Source organism: Leopardus geoffroyi, chromosome A1, assembly GCF_018350155.1.
Source record: "Leopardus geoffroyi isolate Oge1 chromosome A1, O.geoffroyi_Oge1_pat1.0, whole genome shotgun sequence".
Lineage (NCBI taxonomy): Eukaryota > Metazoa > Chordata > Mammalia > Carnivora > Felidae > Leopardus > Leopardus geoffroyi.
The window spans coordinates 116,993,560-117,014,068 of record NC_059326.1 but is presented as its reverse complement, the minus strand read 5'-3'; the positions used below and the strand labels follow the sequence as shown (position 1 = coordinate 117,014,068).

General features: G+C 42.4%; 3 protein-coding genes across 4 annotated transcripts; all 3 read right to left on the bottom strand.

Annotated features, from left to right (window-relative positions):
* Positions 1 to 2,097: 2,097 nt before the first annotated feature.
* Positions 2,098 to 4,878, bottom strand: LOC123604996 (protocadherin beta-11). Its single transcript, XM_045491221.1, has one exon. The coding sequence runs from the start codon at positions 4,829 to 4,831 to the stop codon at positions 2,438 to 2,440; it is 2,394 nt and encodes a 797-aa protein (XP_045347177.1). The 5' UTR covers positions 4,832 to 4,878; the 3' UTR covers positions 2,098 to 2,437.
* Positions 4,879 to 5,385: 507 nt separating this feature from the next.
* On the bottom strand, positions 5,386 to 20,389 carry LOC123605003 (protocadherin beta-16-like). Of its 2 annotated transcripts, none has more exons than XM_045491242.1 (2): positions 16,060 to 18,824; positions 5,386 to 5,424 (listed from the first exon to the last, which is right to left on the bottom strand). In XM_045491242.1, the coding sequence occupies exons 1-2, from the start codon at positions 18,313 to 18,315 to the stop codon at positions 5,401 to 5,403; spliced, it is 2,280 nt and encodes a 759-aa protein (XP_045347198.1). In that variant the 5' UTR covers positions 18,316 to 18,824; the 3' UTR covers positions 5,386 to 5,400. The 2 variants fall into 2 exon arrangements, with proteins under 2 accessions (XP_045347198.1, XP_045347189.1); XM_045491233.1 differs by lacking the exon at positions 5,386 to 5,424 and adding an exon at positions 14,025 to 14,365 and having other exon boundaries at positions 16,060 to 20,389.
* Positions 10,755 to 13,933, bottom strand: LOC123604990 (protocadherin beta-10-like). The gene has a single exon (XM_045491209.1). It carries the CDS (start codon positions 13,791 to 13,793, stop codon positions 11,400 to 11,402), a length of 2,394 nt encoding a protein of 797 aa, XP_045347165.1. The 5' UTR covers positions 13,794 to 13,933; the 3' UTR covers positions 10,755 to 11,399.
* Positions 20,390 to 20,509: the final 120 nt, after the last annotated feature.

The window sequence follows — 20,509 nt, the reverse complement described above, 5'->3', positions numbered from 1 at the left end:
CCCTATAGATTTGCCTGTTCATAACATATCATACGAATGGGATCATACAATATAGGATATTTTTAAAGTTTATTTATTTATGAGAGAAGGCACAATTTGGGGAGAGGAAGAGAGAGAAGGAGAGAGAATCCCAAGCAGGTTCCATGTTGTCAGCACAGAGCCCAATGTGGGGCTCAAAAACAATGAGATCACGACTTGAGCTAAAGTCAGACACGTAACCAATTGAGCCACCCAGGTACCCCAAGAGAGGAGGTAATCTTAATACTTTACTTTGATTTATAAATTTTTTTATGAATCTTTGTTCTCTATGTAAAGCAGCTTTCATTTAGGGGAGGAAAGAACTTGCTCCTAGTTCCACTTCTAAAAATAGGAAATTAGGATTTAATTAGCCTGCAGAAGAAACTTCTGTTCCCTCCATTTGTCTTGAATTCAAAGCATTATGGATCAGTTCATGCAGTTCAGAAGAACTGGTAGTGAAATTGTAGCTTTCAGAAAGTGTGAACATTATTTTGGATATGCTAGAGCAAGAGATTCTGCTTCCCGACATTAACTAATACCTAGCCCTGCTAATTGATAAGATAAAGTTTTTATTTATTTTTTTTTTAATTTTTTTTTCAACGTTTATTTATTTTTGGGACAGAGAGAGACAGAGCATGAACGGGGGAGGGGCAGAGAGAGAGGGAGACGCAGAATCGGAAACAGGCTCCAGGCTCTGAGCCGTCAGCCCAGAGCCCGACGCGGGGCTCGAACTCCCGGACCGCGAGATCGTGACCTGGCTGAAGTCGGACGCTTAACCGACTGCGCCACCCAGGCGCCCCAAGATAAAGTTTTTAAATTTATTAAAGAGGCAGTTTCTGGCACTGATTCTAGAGGTACTAGAGGTAACAGAACAATCATTTTCCTCACCCTCACCCATTTCATCCTTTCTGTGCCTACTCTCTCTCTCACACACACTTCCTTTCCTCAATAGCCTCACTCATTTTGTTTCTCTACACTTTCCTTCCACAATGTATAGACTTTGGGCTTATTGATGAGATTCACTGGCAAACTCTTGCCCCAACAATGAAAGCTTTCTCTTCTGTAATGTAGTCACATTACTAAAGCCAAGAGTGGTTTGTTGGTGCCTGTGCTGCATTAGACAAAACTTTCTCTTACAATGTGTTCGAAAAAAAAAATGTTTTGAATTAGAACCTTAAAGGATTATCGTTTGATACTTCTCAATGCTCTCCAAATACTTACATATACCTCTGAGAAAAGTGGTTTTCACACTTTGGATTACAGTCCATTATTAGTGGGGTCATGAAATCACTTTAGTGGATCATAACCATGCTTGAAAATTAATGAGAATGGAATAATATGGGCAATTTCAGACTTCATAAAAAATCTAATAATTATTTACAAAACATTTCTTTCTATTATGTTTGTATATTACATAATATATACAACATAACTTTTCTGTTGGCTGTCATTTTACATTTAGAAATTAGTACCCAGGAGCACTGGCTGGCTCAGTCGGTAAAGTGTGCAATCCTTGATCTTGAGTCATGAGTTCAAGCCCCATGTTAAGTGTAGAGAGGACTTAAAAATGAATTTAAAAAAAAAGAAATTGGTGCCCAGTGTGTGTGTGTGTGTGTGTGTGTGTGTGTGTGAGATTCTGGGAGGATACAGAAAGCAAAAATTATAAATATTAGCATACAGTCCACTTTATGCTATACAAATAATTATTCAGATGGAGTCAAGTGGATTGTATTATAGGTTTGTAATATCAACAAGAAATCTGGAAAATTAGAACTTCATATTCCAAGACTCTCTGGGTAGCCACAATATTGATATGCTTTCACAATCACTCTCCAGGATGCATGAAGAAGAGATGCTAAAAATTTGGCTCTGGCCCTTTCTAACAAGGTGATTACACTTACAATTCTGTTAAGGACATGATTTTTCAGGTGTATTTTAAACAGCAATAAACATTTTTAAATGTTAAAATAAATGCAGTGAATTTAAGGAAACAAAAATTACATTTCTGAATAGTAACCATTACTACACCGCAAGAAAAAAAATGCAAGAAAGAATGAAGAAATACTTGCACACTTGAAATACTCCGAAAATGGTCTGCTTTATTTTACCATAAGCATAATTGTGGGTGAAAGTTCAAAATTCAACTGGAGAGAGGGTCATGGACAAAAAGTGATTTGGTGTTATAACTTAAGGACGCAAACTCATTACACATTAAGACGCCTTGGATTACAAAATAAATTACCATCTCATTACAATCACAAAGATAAACATTCTTAAAAGTAAAAATGGGTAGAATTTGTGACAATATAAATGTACACTGAGTACAATTTAAAATACACACAAATTAGGGGAAATAGCATTGATTTGGAAGGGGCAACAAAAAAGTGTCATATATGGAATATAAAAGCTACTTATGTCACTATATATTGAACCCAAAGCTATTGCCGAAGGTAGGATTTTCTTCCGTTTCTTTCCCAGAGCACTGGGGTGGGAGGTTCGGGATAATCGGCTTCAAGAACTTGAATTCGTTGGTCCCAGATCCTCCCGTCAGACACACCTCGTACTGGTAGCTCTGGGACAGCGTCCCCGAGCCGCTGACGTCCACCAGGTGGCCCGGAAAGTGGCCCTCGGGCCCCGAGCAGCGACCCGCAGACGCCGCCCGGCTCCGCCTGCACAGCCGCACCGCCACGAACACCAGCACCGAGAACAGGAAGAGCGACGACACGGACGCCAAGGCGACGACCAAGTAGACGGTGAGCGGGTCTGCCCGCGCCTCGGCCGCCGCCACCTCCGGGAGCGGCAGGTAGGGCTGCGAGAAGCCGTCCACCAGCAGCACGTGCAGCGTGACGCTGGCCGAGCGCGGCGGCTCGCCATTGTCCCTGACCAGCACCACCAGCCTGTGCTTGACGGCGTCGCGCTCGCTCAGCAGCCGGGCCGTGCGCACCTCGCCGTTGTGCGCCCACACGCCGAACAGCCCGGGCTCCGTGGCCTTGAGCAGCTGGTACGACAGCCAGGCGTTCTGGCCCGAGTCGCCGTCCACCGCCACCACCTTGGTCACCAGGTAGCCCGCCTCGGCCGCCCTGGGCACCAGCTCGGTGCAGGGCGCAGAGCCGTTCTGCGGCGGGTACAGCACGAAGGGCGCGTTGTCGTTGTCGTCCAGCACCAGCACGCGCACCCGCGCCTGGCTGCTGAGCGCGGGCGAGCCGCGGTCGGCCGCGCGCACGCCGAACTCGAACGCCTGCAGCGCCTCGTAATCCAGGGACCTGAGCGCGAACAGCTGCCCGTTGTCCGCGTTGACGGACACCAGGGAGGCCAGGGGCAGCTGAGGGTCCGCGGGCGGCAGCAGCGAGTAGGTGACCTGGGCGTTGGCGCCCGAGTCCCTGTCCGTGGCGCTCACGCTGCCGATGTGCAGGGCGGGGCTGTTGTTCTCGCGGACGCGCAGGGTGTAGGTGGTTTGGCTGAAGGCGGGGGCGTTGTCGTTGACGTCGGAGACCGTCACGGTGATGTTGTGCTGCGTTTTCAGCCTGGGGGTCCCCAAGTCAGTGACGGTGATGGTGATGTTGTACTCGGCCTGGCTCTCTCTATCCAGCATTTTCTCCGTTTCCAAAGTGTAATAATTCTCAACTGAAGATTTTAGCATGAAAGGGAGGTCTTCTGGGATAGAACAAATCATCCTCCCATTGTCCCCAGAGTCTCTGTCTCGGATGCTAAAAACCATAACCACAGTCTCAGGCGAATTTTCTGGGATTGGACTGGTAATTGACGATATGGCTATTTCAGGAGCATTGTCATTCACATCCATCACCTGAATTCTGACTGTTGATTTTCCAAAGAGACCTCCCCCATCTGTAGCTTGAATGATTACTGAATATGATTCAATTGTTTCAAAATCCATGGATGCTGTTAAACTGACTTCTCCAGACTTTTGATTAATTTCAAATGTCTTGCGAATATCTTCTGAGGCATGGGAAAAAGAATATGATATTTCTCCATTTTTTCCTGAGTCTAAATCCCAAGCTGAGACGGTGACAATGAGTGAGCCTAATATGCTATTCTCTGGAATCTTCACCTCATAAAATGGTTGCTCAAACTCGGGGGAGTTGTCATTAATGTCCACAACCACCACCCGGACAGTTGCAGTCCCAGACCTAGGTGGAGACCCACCATCCAGAGCAGTAAGGATGAAACTGAGCTCAGACTGCTCTTCATAATCCAGTGCCTTGTCCAGAACCAACTCTGGGTATTTCCTATTGTCCGGATTGACTCGCATTTTAATGTGGAAATGAGAGTTGGGGCTTATTATGTAGTTCTTCAGAGCATTGATTCCTACATCTAAATCCTTCGCACTTTCTAGTAAGAACACAGCACCAACAGGACTATTCTCTGGGATTTCTAGGAGCATTTCTTTTTCTAAGAATATGGGAGAGTGGTCATTTATGTCCGTGACCTGGAGCTCAATGCGTAAAAACTGCAAAGGGTTTTTCATTAATACCTGGAAATGCAGCACACAAGGCTCAGTGGAGCCACAGAGCTCCTCCCGGTCTAGCGATTCGCTTAAGAGCAAATCCCCGGTGTTTTTGTCCAGCTGCAAACGGTTTTTGTTATCATTAGAGACCACCTGAGCCCCCCTTGAGAACAGCTCACCCACTTCTACTCCCAGGTCCTTTGCCAAGTTGCCTACAAAGCTCCCACTCTGCATTTCCTCTGCCACAGAAAAGCGCCCAGACTCGGAACCCGCCTGAGATATTCCTAGCAAAACAAAGAGAAGCAGGACTTGCCTTATCTGCAGAGTGTCTGCTCTTCCGTTCTCCATAGCTCCTTTCCTGAAAGCTTCCTGCAGAATCGCTTCAGCTACCCTTCGCAGTTCTGGGAAATGTGCCTCTGATAATGTCCGTCGAATCTTCGGAGGCCTAAGGATTTTAACCCCGTTGAATAGCTTGTAGTTCGCCCTTTGAAGGTGTGTTCTTTTTGTCTTCCCAACGCTCTGTGCGCACTGGGTAACAGGGTCCAGAACATCCAATTCAGTTTTCCCCCGGCGCGATGTTATCCTGCAGCGCCACCATGCGTCTCCACAGATTTTCAGTTAGATGAAAGCTACCTAAATTCCACTAATATAAATGTCCCTTTAGAAACAAATGTTGTTTTACTCATTGTGTGTAGTGATTAAAAATATATTCTATCTTCCATAAGAATTGTTTTATACTCTTTACAGTTTCTGATGTTGTTAGTATTGTTTTAAAAACAAGATGTGATTCCTGGCCCCCAGAACTTTGTGGTATTTCTGAGAAGACTGAAAACCTGAAAGAAGATTGCATCATTACTTGGCCTTCTTTCGGTTGTAATGCAAAGGGAAAGTATACATGAGTCACTTTGAGAGTCTTCTCAGAGGATATGAAATTGGATAAACTGTAAGATGGAACACAAATAGATAGTTATTATAGTACAAGAAGGCATCTCTGTAGATTTCCTTAACAGCAGTGAACTGTGAACTGGGAGAAAATGAAGTAAAATATTGGGGTGGAACGCATTATGTAAAGTCATAATTTAGTTGCAGCTTCTCATAATTTACCAAAGTATTTAATAAGTACACAAACATGCTAGTTTTGTTTAGAGCAGTCTTATTCCTAAAGCCACCTTCCCTTAGGTTCACAAGATTTATTCCAGCTACAACTATGGTCACCTGCTCTCATTTTCCGCCCCACAAGAGATTCCCATTCCCAGTCATAGAGCAAAACTTAGTTTTACTCTGATTAGACTAATTAAGATAGTATACCTGCTATTGAAGCAATCATTATTTCACGAGGCAGAGAATTATAACGTGGAGATTTTAGTCTCAGAATCTGAAGACCCATCTTTGGCCTTGCTTTAACTGTCTGGGACCACCTCGGAAGCTTTGGGTGGTCTGAGTCCTAGCCAAAGTGAAAGGTTGCTACATAAGGAGGGAAATTGTTTGGAATAGATGCTATAAATTCAATGATCTCAAAAATGCTCTCAAAAATGGATTAAGGAGGGATCTAAAAAATTTGCATCTAAAAATGTTAAGTTCAAATTACATTTAAAAAATGTAAGATAGATACATTATTGAAAAATTGACCACTACAAGGGTAGAAATAGAAAAGTAGGTGGGTTGACTACTCTTAGTTATTCTCCCTCCTTTAAAAATACTCACTAAGGGGCTCCTGAGTGGCTCAGTCAGTTGAGCATCCTATTTCTGTGAGTTTGAGGCTCAAATCTCTGCTGTCGGTGCAGAGCCTGCTTCAGATCCTGTCCCCCCCCCCGCCCTTTCCCCAATTGTACTCTCTTTCAAAAATAAATAAACATAAAACCCATAAAATACTAACTAAAATGACAGAAAAGAGGAAAAGTGGTATGAACACATAAAGACTAAGAATGCACAAATGAACACCCAAAATTTTGATGACAGAAAGCCAAAAGAAGAGCAATTGAGTTAGCAGTTCTAAGAAACATGTAAAGTGCCTGCATTGGAAATGTTCATACAAAACTAGTGGGTTTGTCCTACAGTATTCAATTTAGGTACAAGATTTAGAGGAACCATGTATAAGAAAGCTGAAGTCAGTTAAGAACTAAAAAGGAAAGTTGGATAGTCCAACCATTTCATCAGCCTATATAGACAGGAAAGTATCTCAGAGGCAGAGAATGGGAAGTTACTTCTTTGAAGAAATTAAATGGGATGACCCCTAGTTTCGGAGACCTTAGGCAAAGCTGAGTAAAAGTTGAAGCGTGAAAGTAAAAATAGGGAGGTGAAGCAAAACTTTGCATCCTGAATGATGAAATTTCCAGATCACCCTTATCATGCAATACTCTCCAATTGTAGCACACAGGGTATATACCTGATCTCCTGTCTAACTTTCCTTCACACAGCAGATATTGTAGAATTCTAACCTGGAGAATATGAAAAGCTTAGATAAAGATTTACACATAATGGGGCGCCTAGCTGGCTCAGTCAGTAAAGCATACAACTCTTGGTCTCTGGGTTGTGAGTTCAAGTCCCACACGAGATGCGGAGATTACTTAAAAATTTAAAAAATCTTATAAAAAACCATTTACACATACTAATATTCGGAAGGGTCTCCAAAGATAATAGTCTTATCCTAGCATGGTTACATTAGAGTGAAGTCCTACCATCAACAGGCCTCACGCACTCACAAAGAGCTGACAGGATGGTATCTCTTCATCCTTCCATCCAAACTAACTTCCTTCCTTCCTTCCTTCCTTCCTTCCTTCCTTCCTTCCTTCCTTCCTCTGTCTGTCTCTCTCTCTTTCACTGATGCTGGGATGGGCTCAGTCCCACAACCGTGAGATCATGACCTAAGCCGAAATTGAGAGTCAGAGGCTAAGCCATCTGAGTGACACAGGAGCCCCTCTCATCACTCTTAAATATGAGAGCATCATCCTTCTTTAAAGTTTATTTATTTATTTTGAGATAGAAAGAGCACAAATGGGGTAGGGACAAAGAGAGAGGGGAGAAAGAGAATCCCAAGCAGGTTCCACACTGTCAGCACAGAGCCTGATGGGGGGCTTGAACTCATGAACCATGTGAGATCATGACCTGAGCCAAAATCAAGAAGAGTTCGATGATTAACCTACTGAGCCACCCAGGCACCCCTGAGAATATCATTCTTAATAATGAAAAGATAGCCCAGGACCACAAGAAATTTGAAGAAATACCTATGACATGACATAGCAAGGTCAAACCACCATCTCCAAAAACAAAAACAAAAACAAGAGGAAATAGACATAATAGAGAAAACAGAAGAAAGTCTTTAAAAATGTCTAATATTCCCAGAGTAGTAAAATCTCATAACAGTTAACACTTACTGAAAATTTGCTCTGTAATATCCATTGTTCTAAGTGACACATATGCTTTTATTCATTTAATATTAACAGTAACTTCATGAAGTATGTGTTCTTACTATAAGATTGAGAATAGATTATGGCTTAAGTCCCCCTTACTAACCATATAACCTTGGATAAGTTCTTAACTTCCCTGTAACTCACTCTCATTTTAATAATGGATGTAACGGTTTCTACTGCATAATGCATTTTGTGTATAATGTATTTTAAAAGAATAAATTAATTATAGATGAGAGAAGATAATACATTTACATATCTACAAAAGGATCCTATGCAAAACACTCAGAGAACCAAAAGAGCTATAAAAATATAGTCAGCCAAAAAGAAAAACTTAAATATAAAGGTTGGATTATAAAATAAATTGTTCAAAAAAGTAGAGCAACAGACAGAGAAAATAAGGAAAAAATTTAGTGTCTTAGAGTATCAATCTAGAAGATCCAATATTTAACTAACAAAATTCTGGATAAAGTGAGAATGTAGAAAATTCAAGGGAGAACTTATTATCAAAAGCATAACAAGAAAATTTCTCAGAACTGGAAGTGAGAGTTTAAATGTTAATAGAGTACACCCCTGTGACCAGATAAATAGATAAGTGATAATAGAGTATTTTCAGAATATGAAGAAAAAGTTTCCGATTCTTCCAGAATGAAAAACTAGGGGTGACATTAAAAGAGATCAGAATTAGAAGGGATTCAGTATTCTGAACAGGAACTCTAATTGCAATCAGTAAAAAGAACACTGCTTTCAAAATGTGAGGGAAAATTATTTTCAACTTAGAATTTTACACCCAAAGTACCACTCAAAAGAAAAACAAGAGTGCTTTACTAAGCAAATTTTCAAAAACTTTCACCTCCTCTGAGTCATTTTTATGAAACTAGTGAGAGATGTGTGTTAGTTAAGTAAGGAATACACTAAGAAAAAAGAATATATTGGATCTTGTAAAAGGGGACCAACACAAGAAAGTAATAAAGGAAAAAGTTCTAGGGTGACAGCCATTAGAACAACCAATGTTGGAAAAAATTAACAAAACTAAAAGGCAACCTAAGTGATGGGAGAAGATATTTGCAAATGACATATCTGATAAAGGGTTAGTATCCAAAATGTATAAAGAACTTATACAACTCAACCCCCCCCCCCCCAAAAAAAACAGTTTAAAAAGGGGAAGAAGACTGAATAGACATTTTTCCAAAGAAGACATTCAGATGGACAACAGACACCTGAAAAGAAGCTCACCATCATTCATCATTGGGGAAACATAAATCAAAAGTACTGTGAAATATCACCTCATACCAGCCAGAATGGCTAAAATTAACAAGACAAACAACAGGTGTTGGTGAAGACACAGGGAAAAGAGAACCATCTTACACTGTTGGTGGGAATGTACACTGGTGCAGACACTCTAGAAAACAGTGTGGAAGTTTCTAAAAAAGTTAAAAATAGAACCACCTTATGATCCAGCAATTGCACTACTGGGTATTTATCCAATGAATACACAAATACTAATTTCAACGTTTATTTATTTTTGGGACAGAGAGAGACAGAGCATGAACGGGGGAGGGGCAGAGAGAGAGGGAGACACAGAATCGGAAACAGGCTCCAGGCTCTGAGCCATCAGCCCAGAGCCTGACGCGGGGCTCGAAATCACAGACCGCGAGATCATGACCTGGCTGAAGTCGGACGCTTAACCGACTGCGCCACCCAGGCGCCCCCACAAATACTAATTTGAAGGGATACATGCACTCTCATATTTATGGCAGCATTATCAACAATAGCTTAATTATGGAAAGAGCCCAAGTGTCCACTGACTGATGAATGGATAAAGTAAGATGTATGTGTGTATGTATATATGGAATGGAATATTACTCAGCCATAAAAAGAGTGGAATCTTGTCACTTGCAACCACATGGATGGAGCTAAAGAGTATTACGCTAAGCGAAATAAGTCAGAGAAAGACAAATACCATATGATTTCACTTGTAAGTGGAATTTAAGAAAACAAACGATCATAGGAGAAAAAAACCAAAAAACAAACTCTTAACTATAGAGAACAAACCAATGGTTACCAGAGGGGAGATGGGTGGGGGATGGGTGAAATAAGTGATAAGGATTAAGAAGGGCACTTGTACCAATGAGCACTGGGTGTTGGATGGAAACACTGAATCACTAAATTTTACATCTGAAACTAATATTTACTCTGTATGTTAACTAACCAGAATTAAAATAAAAACTAAAAATAAAAAAAAAAAAAGAACAACCAATGTTAATGAATCAGAGATACAAAAGGTTCTGGGTGAATTATCTAAAATAAATTGATAGGTATCTGGCATTTTTAATATTTAAGAGAATTATTGTTATTGAAATGAGAGTTAATGTGAAAAATCAATAGTAGTAAATAGAAAATGATGCAAGTAAAAACAAGGATCAACTCTAGGAATTAAGTTTTTCAAGAAAAGAAATGTAATCATTACACTAATGTGTATTTTGAAGTAATTTTTGCAATATACATAAAAACTACTAGTTTATCCTAAAAAAATGACAGCTCTATTGGGAGAACAGGAGAAAGGGCACATGCAATGTTGTATGTGTATTAGTTGGAAAGTAAGGAAGTGAAATCGTCTTTTGTCATATGAAGGAGTGATTAAAGTGTAAAACTGTTAAGATATAGTGGCATAAACATATTACTTCAAAAGATGATCAATTCTAGAGAAACTACTCCATAAGAGGGGCCAGACATCGAAGAATTTATTGTTTTTCTTTGTGATTTTTAGTTCATCGTGATTTAAAAATTTCATAACTAAAATATATTTATAAAATGAAATGAAAAGTGAGTACCTTTCCAACAGTCCACAAATATTCTTCACAAATTTTCAAAATGTTTTTATTTATTTTCATGCAGGTTATTACATTTTGTTGCCATTAAGAGACATGACCTATTTTTTTAACATATGTCAGCAAAAGTGAACACTAGAAAATAGTAAGAGTAGTGTATTTAAAGGAAATGGAATAATATGACTACAAGATATTACTGTAGTCCCATATCACTCACAAAATGATCTCTCTCATTTTCTCACGAGCAGAGTAAGAGAGAAATATCTTTAAAATGCTAGATGACATGATTTTTTTTCACATGATTAAACAGAATGTTAGAGAAGATCAGAAGTGGAGGAATGTCTGCTGACATAAAGGAAGTACAAGGTGATGACGACAGAGATTAGTCTATGAAATATACTAAAAGGAAAAGACAAATTTCAATTTTCTAGGTAAGAATAACTACATCCTTGTACATTTTGAAATGATTAAACCTTAAACTATTATTTACAAATGGGTGCTAATTAAAGCTACCTATTGATTAAATGCAAAAAAGGATGAAATGACATTGTAAATCATAGATATATAGTACCTAAAATTAGGCTTAAAATTGTACAATAACTAGGAATTTTAAAACTAAACTGATATTGATATGATTGTACACCACTTAAAAGTGCGTGAAAATATAAAAAAGAATTTTTACTGTAAGTTAAATCCAAAGCTATTTCGAAAGGTGGGATTTTCTTCGCTATGCCCCCCAGAGTCCTGTGCCTGGATATTGGGGATAATGGGCTTGAGGAACTTGAAATCACTGGTCCCAGAGCCTCCCCGCAGACACACCTCATACTGGTAGCTCTGGGACAGCGTCCCGGTGCCGCTGACGTCCACCAGGTGGCCCGGAAAGTGGCCCTCGGGCCCCGAGCAGCGACCCGCAGACGCCGCCCGGCTCCGCCTGCACAGCCGCACCGCCACGAACACCAGCACCGAGAACAGGAAGAGCGACGACATGGACGCCAAGGCGACGACCAAGTAGACGGTGAGCGGGTCTGCCCGCGCCTCGGCCGCCGCCACCTCCGGGAGCGGCAGGTAGGGCTGCGAGAAGCCGTCCACCAGCAGCACGTGCAGCGTGACGCTGGCCGAGCGCGGCGGCTCGCCATTGTCCCTGACCAGCACCACCAGCCTGTGCTTGACGGCGTCGCGCTCGCTCAGCAGCCGGGCCGTGCGCACCTCGCCGTTGTGCGCCCACACGCCGAACAGCCCGGGCTCCGTGGCCTTGAGCAGCTGGTACGACAGCCAGGCGTTCTGGCCCGAGTCGCCGTCCACCGCCACCACCTTGGTCACCAGGTAGCCCGCCTCGGCCGCCCTGGGCACCAGCTCGGTGCAGGGCGCAGAGCCGTTCTGCGGCGGGTACAGCACGAAGGGCGCGTTGTCGTTGTCGTCCAGCACCAGCACGCGCACCCGCGCCTGGCTGCTGAGCGCGGGCGAGCCGCGGTCGGCCGCGCGCACGCCGAACTCGAACGCCTGCAGCGCCTCGTAATCCAGGGACCTGAGCGCGAACAGCTGCCCGTTGTCCGCGTTGACGGACACCAGGGAGGCCAGGGGCAGCTGAGGGTCCGCGGGCGGCAGCAGCGAGTAGGTGACCTGGGCGTTGGCGCCCGAGTCCCTGTCCGTGGCGCTCACGCTGCCGATGTGCAGGGCGGGGCTGTTGTTCTCGCGGACGCGCAGGGTGTAGGTGGTTTGGCTGAAGGCGGGGGCGTTGTCGTTGACGTCGGAGACCGTCACGGTGATGTTGTGCTGCGTTTTCAGCCTGGGGGTCCCCAAGTCGGTGACGGTGATGGTGATGTTGTACTCGGCTTGACTTTCCCTGTCCAGCCCTCCTTCTGTCATGAGGATGTAAAAATTTTCCACAGAGGGTTTCAGAAGGAATGGCAGATTATCTTGAATGTAGCAGTGCATTTTTCCATTTTCTCCAGAGTCTCTGTCTTTAATTCTAAAAACAGCCAGTACCGTCTCAGGAGAGTTCTCAGCGACATGGTTGGAAAGTGATGACATGATCAGTTCAGGGGGATTGTCATTGATATCTAATACTTCCACCAAAACGGTACATGTTGCAGTAAGACCCCCTCCATCCATTGCCTGTATATTTATTTTGTAAGACTTTACTAGCTCATAATCAAGCAACACTATGAGGACAATTTCTCCAGAAAAAGGATTGATTTGAAAGGTTTCTCGAATATCTTCAGAAGCATCAAAAAATGAATAGGATATGTCTGCATTGACTCCAGAATCTATATCTCCTGCAGAGACTTTTGCAATAAGGGACCCTACTGGGCTGTTTTCTGGGGCCTGGGTCTCATACATTGTCTGAGAAAACTGGGGAGCATTATCATTGATGTCCAGGATCACAATTCGTATTGTGGTGGTCCCAGACCTGGGTGGAGACCCACCATCCAGTGCCGTGAGTGTTAAACTGAGTTCGTGCTGCTTCTCCCGGTCCAGTGCCTTATCCAATACTAGTTCTGGATATATCATGCCTTCATCACTGTCACTAATTTTAATATGGAAAAAAGGGTTCGGGTTGATGATGTAGCTTTGTATACCGTTAAGTCCTCCATCTGAATCCTCTGCTCTTTCTAGTCGAAATGCTGTCCCTTCAGCTGTATTTTCTAATATTTTTAAGACCGTCTCTTTGTCCCGAAACATTGGTGAATGATCATTTATGTCCCTGACCCTCAGCTCAGCCCGGTAAATCTGAAAGGGGTTATCCATTAAAATTTGGAAATACAGCAAACAGGGCTCTGTGAGGCCACACAGCTTTTCCCGGTCCAGTTTCTCATTTGTGAGCAAATCTCCAGAATGAGGATCCAGGAGCAAGTGTTGTTTGTTATCAGAGACCACCCGGGCTCCCCGTGAAACCAATTCCTGGTCCCCTAGCCCCAGATCCTTTGCCAGATTAACCACAAATGATCCTCTCTCTGTTTCCTCTGTCACAGAATATTGTCCAAACCCAGAACCTGCTAAGGATACTCCCCCAAACATAAAGAGAAATAGGACTTGCCTTTGTCTTGGGCAGCACAACATTCCAGCCTCCATTGCTTTTTCAGAACACGTCTTTTGTCAATGTTGGTCACAATCACAGCTCCCAGCATACAACCAGCAGTTGCAACCCCCAGACCTATGCCATTTGTAGCAGGAGTCTGGGTTTTTTTCCTTTTCCAATCTTGGGCCAGTACAGGTTTTCTCCCAGCTCATCTGCCTTGATCCTTTTTGTTAATGCCTTCCGCAGCATTCTCAGTTCGTGGTCGATTTTTTTTTTTTTGTCTCTTTAGCCTGCAGCGCCACCGCGTGGCCTCCAACAGACTCAAATGGCTCTACCCAATTTGTGTGTGTATTTACATTTTTTTTTTCTTTAGTGGCTCATTTAAGTATTTCATTTTTCTTTTCTTTTGTTTGGTAGAAAGTAATGTTGAGATAGAGTACTGCTTACATTGTTGAGATTTTTCACTGATTCATGGGAAAAGTTAAAAATTCAAAACTTGGAAAATGTTTCTAGCAGTTAACTCTGTCCACCTCATTGTGCTACATTTAGTTCTTTAGTAGGCCTTTCATTCCTGAAACTACTCCCATGCAATGTCATGAACCAAAGTGGAAAACAGTGGTGACCTCTGGGACCAAAATAACAGATTTTACTTTTCCAAAAACATTGACCAAACTGAAAAAAGAAACTTGTTTCACACATTCTTCAACAATTTCCTTAAAATCTAATCATATTGCCTAAATATAATCATCCAGAGGGAAGGGTTTAGGTTTTCCCTCCTCTGTGCTCCCATAGAAACTTGTATAATTGCTCTGTACATATTACTGCTTCCTGTTTCATGTCAATTTGTCCCTTATTCAAGTCAACCTGTCCCTATGTAAGGATGCCTTAATTAATCATCTTAAATTCACAAATCAGACACTCAATGCTTGCTATATTAAGGAATGGATAAATAAGCTCTACTTACTAGGATATGAAATGACCTTCTGTGCCTTAAATCCATACATTTAAAAATTGTATTGTCACTTAAACTCATTCTTATCAACTTGTTTCTTTTTTTCATATATCTTTGTTTTTCTTATATTAGCTTTAAAATTACTTACAAAATTAAAGAAGGGACTGGTCTTTATTTTAAAGTCCCTCTTAATTAAAATCTGGTGGGATCTAATTTATCTGTACCAAATAAAAGGGAGGGAAAGAATAAACCAGTATAATGCCTATCCAAACACTACTGACAGTAAGAAAAGCATGATAACATCTACCTCATAGAGAATTTTATTCAAAGGCCTAATATCCAGAAATAACTCTGTTTTTCCTCTAATAAGCAAGAGATACAGATTAAACTGAAGGACATTGTAGAGGGAAAGGGCTAGATACTGCCAAAAACTCTAACTGCTAAACGAAGAATCTATACCATATAAACTTCTGATGATTTCTACAGTTTTTTTCCAACTGAATGGGACTGCTTTGTTAGCCATTAAAAACTTAACAGGAATCTCTGTTTTTTTTCATACAGGATTTAAAACAAATGATTAAATATTTCTACATGATGCTATAAAACACCTAAACATTGTTTTTGTCTCCAAACTTAAATACATATACACACACTCAGTATCTTACAGAGGTGTTTCTTCTTATTTTACATAATACTTATTAGGGATCTATTTATCTTATCACACAATGTAAATACTTTAAAGATGCAATTACCAATAATGGGAAAACAACTTTAAAAAAGTAATAGTTTTAAAAATCGCTATAATAAAAATTGAGATCGATAAACCAACAAAAATACCAGTTTTAAAAGGGAAGAGAAGAACTACCAAATAGGAAATGCATAGATCACATGCACATTATTTTCATAACTGAAGAATCTCTGGAAAGAAAACTAAAATGAAAATTATAAGTACAAAGCCAATAAAGACACTTATTCATAAAGTAGTAGGAAATGTTAATGGTATCATCTTTGAAAGTAGAACTTATTTCACTTACTGGGATTCTACTGAAAAATACTTCACTGGACCAAAATATGAGGGTAAAGAAACCTGTGAAGACAGGTATAAAATTGGAAATTGAGGATGAACCAAATAGAGAAAAATAAACAACACCTTATTTGTGGTGGCAGGCATAAACAATTTAGTCAAGAAAAAAATTAGAAGTTAATGTCTTTATTAAATAGGTTCCTAGCAATAATTAAATCCCAAAATTATTCTGGAAGGGGGGATTTTCTTCCACTTCCTTCCCTGTGCTCTGAAACTGCAGATTAGGGATAATGGGCTTGAGGAACTTGAAATCACTGGTCCCCGAACCTCCCCGCAGACACACCTCATACTGGTAGCTCTGGGACAGCGTCCCCGCGCCGCTGACGTCCACCAGGTGGCCCGGAAAGTGGCCCTCGGGCCCCGAGCAGCGACCCGCAGACGCCGCCCGGCTCCGCCTGCACAGCCGCACCGCCACGAACACCAGCACCGAGAACAGGAAGAGCGACGACACGGACGCCAAGGCGACGACCAAGTAGACGGTGAGCGGGTCTGCCCGCGCCTCGGCCGCCGCCACCTCCGGGAGCGGCAGGTAGGGCTGCGAGAAGCCGTCCACCAGCAGCACGTGCAGCGTGACGCTGGCCGAGCGCGGCGGCTCGCCATTGTCCCTGACCAGCACCACCAGCCTGTGCTTGACGGCGTCGCGCTCGCTCAGCAGCCGGGCCGTGCGCACCTCGCCGTTGTGCGCCCACACGCCGAACAGCCCGGGCTCCGTGGCCTTGAGCAGCTGGTACGACAGCCAGGCGTTCTGGCCCGAGTCGCCGTCCACCGCCACCACCTTGGTCACCAGGTAGCCCGCCTCGGCCGCCCTGGGCACCAGCTCGGTGCAGGGCGCAGAGCCGTTCTGCGGCGGGTACAGCACGAAGGGCGCGTTGTCGTTGTCGTCCAGCACCAGCACGCGCACCCGCGCCTGGCTGCTGAGCGCGGGCGAGCCGCGGTCGGCCGCGCGCACGCCGAACTCGAACGCCTGCAGCGCCTCGTAATCCAGGGACCTGAACGCGAACAGCTGCCCGTTGTCCGCGTTGACGGACACCAGGGAGGCCAGGGGCAGCTGCGGGTCCGCGGGCGGCAGCAGCGAGTAGGTGACCTGGGCGTTGGCGCCCGAGTCCCTGTCCGTGGCGCTCACGCTGCCGATGTGCAGGGCGGGGCTGTTGTTCTCGCGGACGCGCAGGGTGTAGGTGGTTTGGCTGAAGGCGGGGGCGTTGTCGTTGACGTCGGAGACCGTCACGGTGATGTTGTGCTGCGTTTTCAGCCTGGGGGTCCCCAAGTCAGTGACGGTAATAGTGATGTTGTATTGGGCTCTTTCTTCTCTGTCTAGTGCTCTCTTGGTTACCAAGGTGTAAAAGTTCTTGACTGAAGGTTTTAGAAGAAAAGGAAGGTCATCCTGGATGGAGGAAACAGTCTTTCCGTTATCCCCAGAGTCAGGATCTGAAACACTGAAAACAGCAACTACAATCTCAGGTGAGTTCTCCAGGATAGGGCTGGTGAGTGCAGACATGGTCACTTCTGGGGGATTATCATTTACATCCACCACCTGTAGGAGAAGAGTGCATTTTCCTGAAAGGCCTCCCCCATCTGTGGCCTTGATGTCCACCTCATAAGATTGAACTGTTTCAAAATCTACTTGTTTTCTCAGTTGAATTTCTCCTGTTACAGGATTCACCTCCAAAGTTTTGCTAATATCTTCTGAAGGCTGAAAGAGCGTGTAGGCTATTTTTCCATGTTCTCCGCTGTCTAAATCTCTGGCAGAGACAGTGACAACCAAGGAGCCTACTTGGCTGTTCTCAGGAATTTGCACCTTGTAGATGGGCTGCTCAAACTCAGGGGCGTTATCGTTGCTGTCCACCACTTCAATGCGCACCTGAGCGGTCCCATACCGAGGTGGAGAGCCGCCATCCAGCGCCGTTAGGGTTAAAACGATTTCAGGCTCCTCCTCCCTGTCCAGCTCTTCTTCCAACACCAGCTCAGGGTATATTCTGCCATCACTGAGTTTGCGGGTTAGAACCCGGAAATGGGAGTTGGGGCTGATTTTATAGTTTTGAACATTGTTGCTTCCTACATCCAAGTCCAGAGCATTACTCAGAGGGAATGCAATTCCTAGAGGACTGTTTTCAGGTATTCTTAGAATCATTTCTCTTTCGGTGAACACGGGAGAATTGTCATTTATGTCTTTCACCCTCAGTTCAGCCTGAAATATCTCTAAGGGCTTTTCCATTAACAGTTGGAAATATAACAAGCAAGGGTCAGCTGGACCACATAGCTCCTCTCTATCTAGTTTCTCGTTTATGAGCAAATCCCCAGTCTGAACCTTGAGCTGCAAATGCTCTTTGTTCCCCTGAAAAATGATCCGAGCCCTGCGGTTGTACATCTCTGTCAATCCCAACCCCAGGTCTTTTCCTAGATTTGCCACAAAGGAGCCTTTCTCCATTTCTTCCACTACTGAATAGGGACCTAACTCGGCACCCACCCCAAACATGCTCAGCAAAACAAAGAAAACTAGGACTTGCCTTTGTCTCAGATAGCACATCCAGCCAATCTCCATTGCTCTTTCATGAAAATTTGGTTTACAGGATCTTTGTGTATGTCCAGGATCCTGGTAGCCTGGTCCTGCAATCCAGATATCAAAACTATGCCACTAAATATAGTTTTAAAGAGATTTCAGATTCACGTTTGCTGTGGCCAAGAAAAACGTACTTTAGCTTCCAGGCAATGTGAAATTGTTTGGCTGGATCCTGGAGCTGCATAGGCAATTCTGTTTTTCATCATTTAACCTGCAGCGCCACCATGTGTTCTCACTGAGTCTTATATTTTCCACAAAATACTCCTAAATGTACCGAATAAGTTGTGTAAAATGTGTTCTGTAATATAAAACAATGAGCTCTATTTTCATGTGATGTGTGTGTGTTCAGATAGAGCTCTGTGTTGTTGCACAGGAGGAGTACAAAGATCAAACTGTCACTTATGTTACTGTTAAAACCTGTTGAGAGTTAATGATTAAATAAAATAATTAACATTTAAGCTGAAAACAATGTACATTTAGGAGCAAAATGTTTCTGAATTACCGTGGGAACAGTTTCACAAGTAGATCATTTTCATGGTACACATTACAGAATTACAAATGAATGGACACTGCAAAATTGCAATTAGTGACAGTTCTAAAGGTATTATTTAACCAATGCGTTATTAAATTGCATACTTCCTCTTCTTTACAACACCGAAGACTGAGAGCTGTTTTTGCAATTTTCAAGTTATTGAAAAATTATTTCCCAAATACATAGATCTCAAGATTAGGCCTGCCATGCTTTTGGATTCTTTTAAAAAATATATATAACAAGAATAATTTGTTATATTTAAAAAGCTTTAATGACATATAACTCACATACCACACAGTTCACTCATTTAAAGTGTACAATTCAGTGAATTATAGTATATTCACAGAGTAGTACATCCATCAACATAGTCAATTTTAGAACATTTTCATCACCCCTCAAAATCCATACCCTTTAGCAACAACCCTAATCCCCTATCCCTCCCGTGCTGAGCCCTAATCAATAACTAATTTACTTTCTATCTCTATAGATTTCCCTATTCTGGACTTTCATATGAATAGAATAATTTAATATGTGGAGTTTTGTGACTGTCTTCTTTCACTGAGCATGTTTTCAAGGTTCAAGTTGTAGCATGTATCAGTACTTCATTCCTTTTAATGGATGAATAATATTCCATTGTATAGATATATATCACATTTTGATTATCCATTCGTCTGTTGATAGACATTTGGTTTGTTTCCACCTTTTCACTATTCAGAGTCCTGCTGCTGCAAACATTCATATACAAGAGTTCATGTGGACATAAACTTTCATTTCTCTGGCAGAATTGCCAGGTCATATGGTAGCTCTACTTTTTCCAAGGTGGCTGCACCATTTTACATTCCCACCAGCTTTGTATCAGCATTCCAGTTTTCCCACATCCTTCCAACACTGGTTATCTGACTTTTTATTTCTACCCACTCTAGTGGGTATGAAGTTGTATCACATGATTTTAATTTGCATTTCTCTGATGACTAATGATGTTGGACATCTTTTCATGTGCTTATTGTCCATTTGCATATCTTCCTTAGAAAACCATCTATTCAGATCTTTGTCCATTTTAAACTGGATTATTTATCTTTTCATAATTGAGTTGCAAGCGTTCTTTGTATATCCTAGATACAAGTCCCTTTCAGATTTGTATTTATTTGTTCAGGCTTTCCATTTCTATAATTTGAATTGAATTGCAGTAAGCTTCATATCTTTATCAATTCAGTGTTTTTCTTGGTAATTCTTAGAAGTTTGTTAAATACCTTGTCTGGGATTAAAGCATCTAATCAATGAGGCCTAAATTCCTGTTATAAAGACCTTTATGTGCTTTCCATTGGCTACCAGTGGTATTGCTAGACTGGATGATTTTCTTCCAAGCAGCCAATCTGTGGTAGATAGAACAATGGCTACCCACCCAAAGACATCCTAATTCCCCAAATCTGTAAATATGTATCTTACATGGCAAAAGGTTTATAGATGTAATTAAATTGAAGATCTTATGAAGGGAAGATTATCCTGGATTATCTGGGTGGGAAAACTTTTTTTTTTTATTTTTTTTTCAACGTTTATTTATTTTTGGGACAGAGAGAGACAGAGCATGAACGGGGGAGGGGCAGCGAGAGAGGGAGACACAGAATCGGAAACAGGCTCCAGGCT

What these genes read in the sequence shown, in the direction of transcription:
- LOC123604996 (XM_045491221.1), bottom strand. Translation starts at nt 4,831, where the DNA reads ATGGAGAACGGAAGAGCAGACACTCTGCAGATAAGGCAAGTCCTGCTT.
- LOC123605003 (XM_045491233.1), bottom strand. Translation starts at nt 18,315, where the DNA reads ATGGAGATTGGCTGGATGTGCTATCTGAGACAAAGGCAAGTCCTAGTT. An exon ending in CCCAGAGCTACCAGTATGAG is followed by an intron (nt 14,366 to 16,059) that starts GTGTGTCTGCGG and finishes TTTTGGTCCCAG; the next exon opens with AGGTCACCACTGTTTTCCAC.
- LOC123604990 (XM_045491209.1), bottom strand. Translation starts at nt 13,793, where the DNA reads ATGGAGGCTGGAATGTTGTGCTGCCCAAGACAAAGGCAAGTCCTATTT.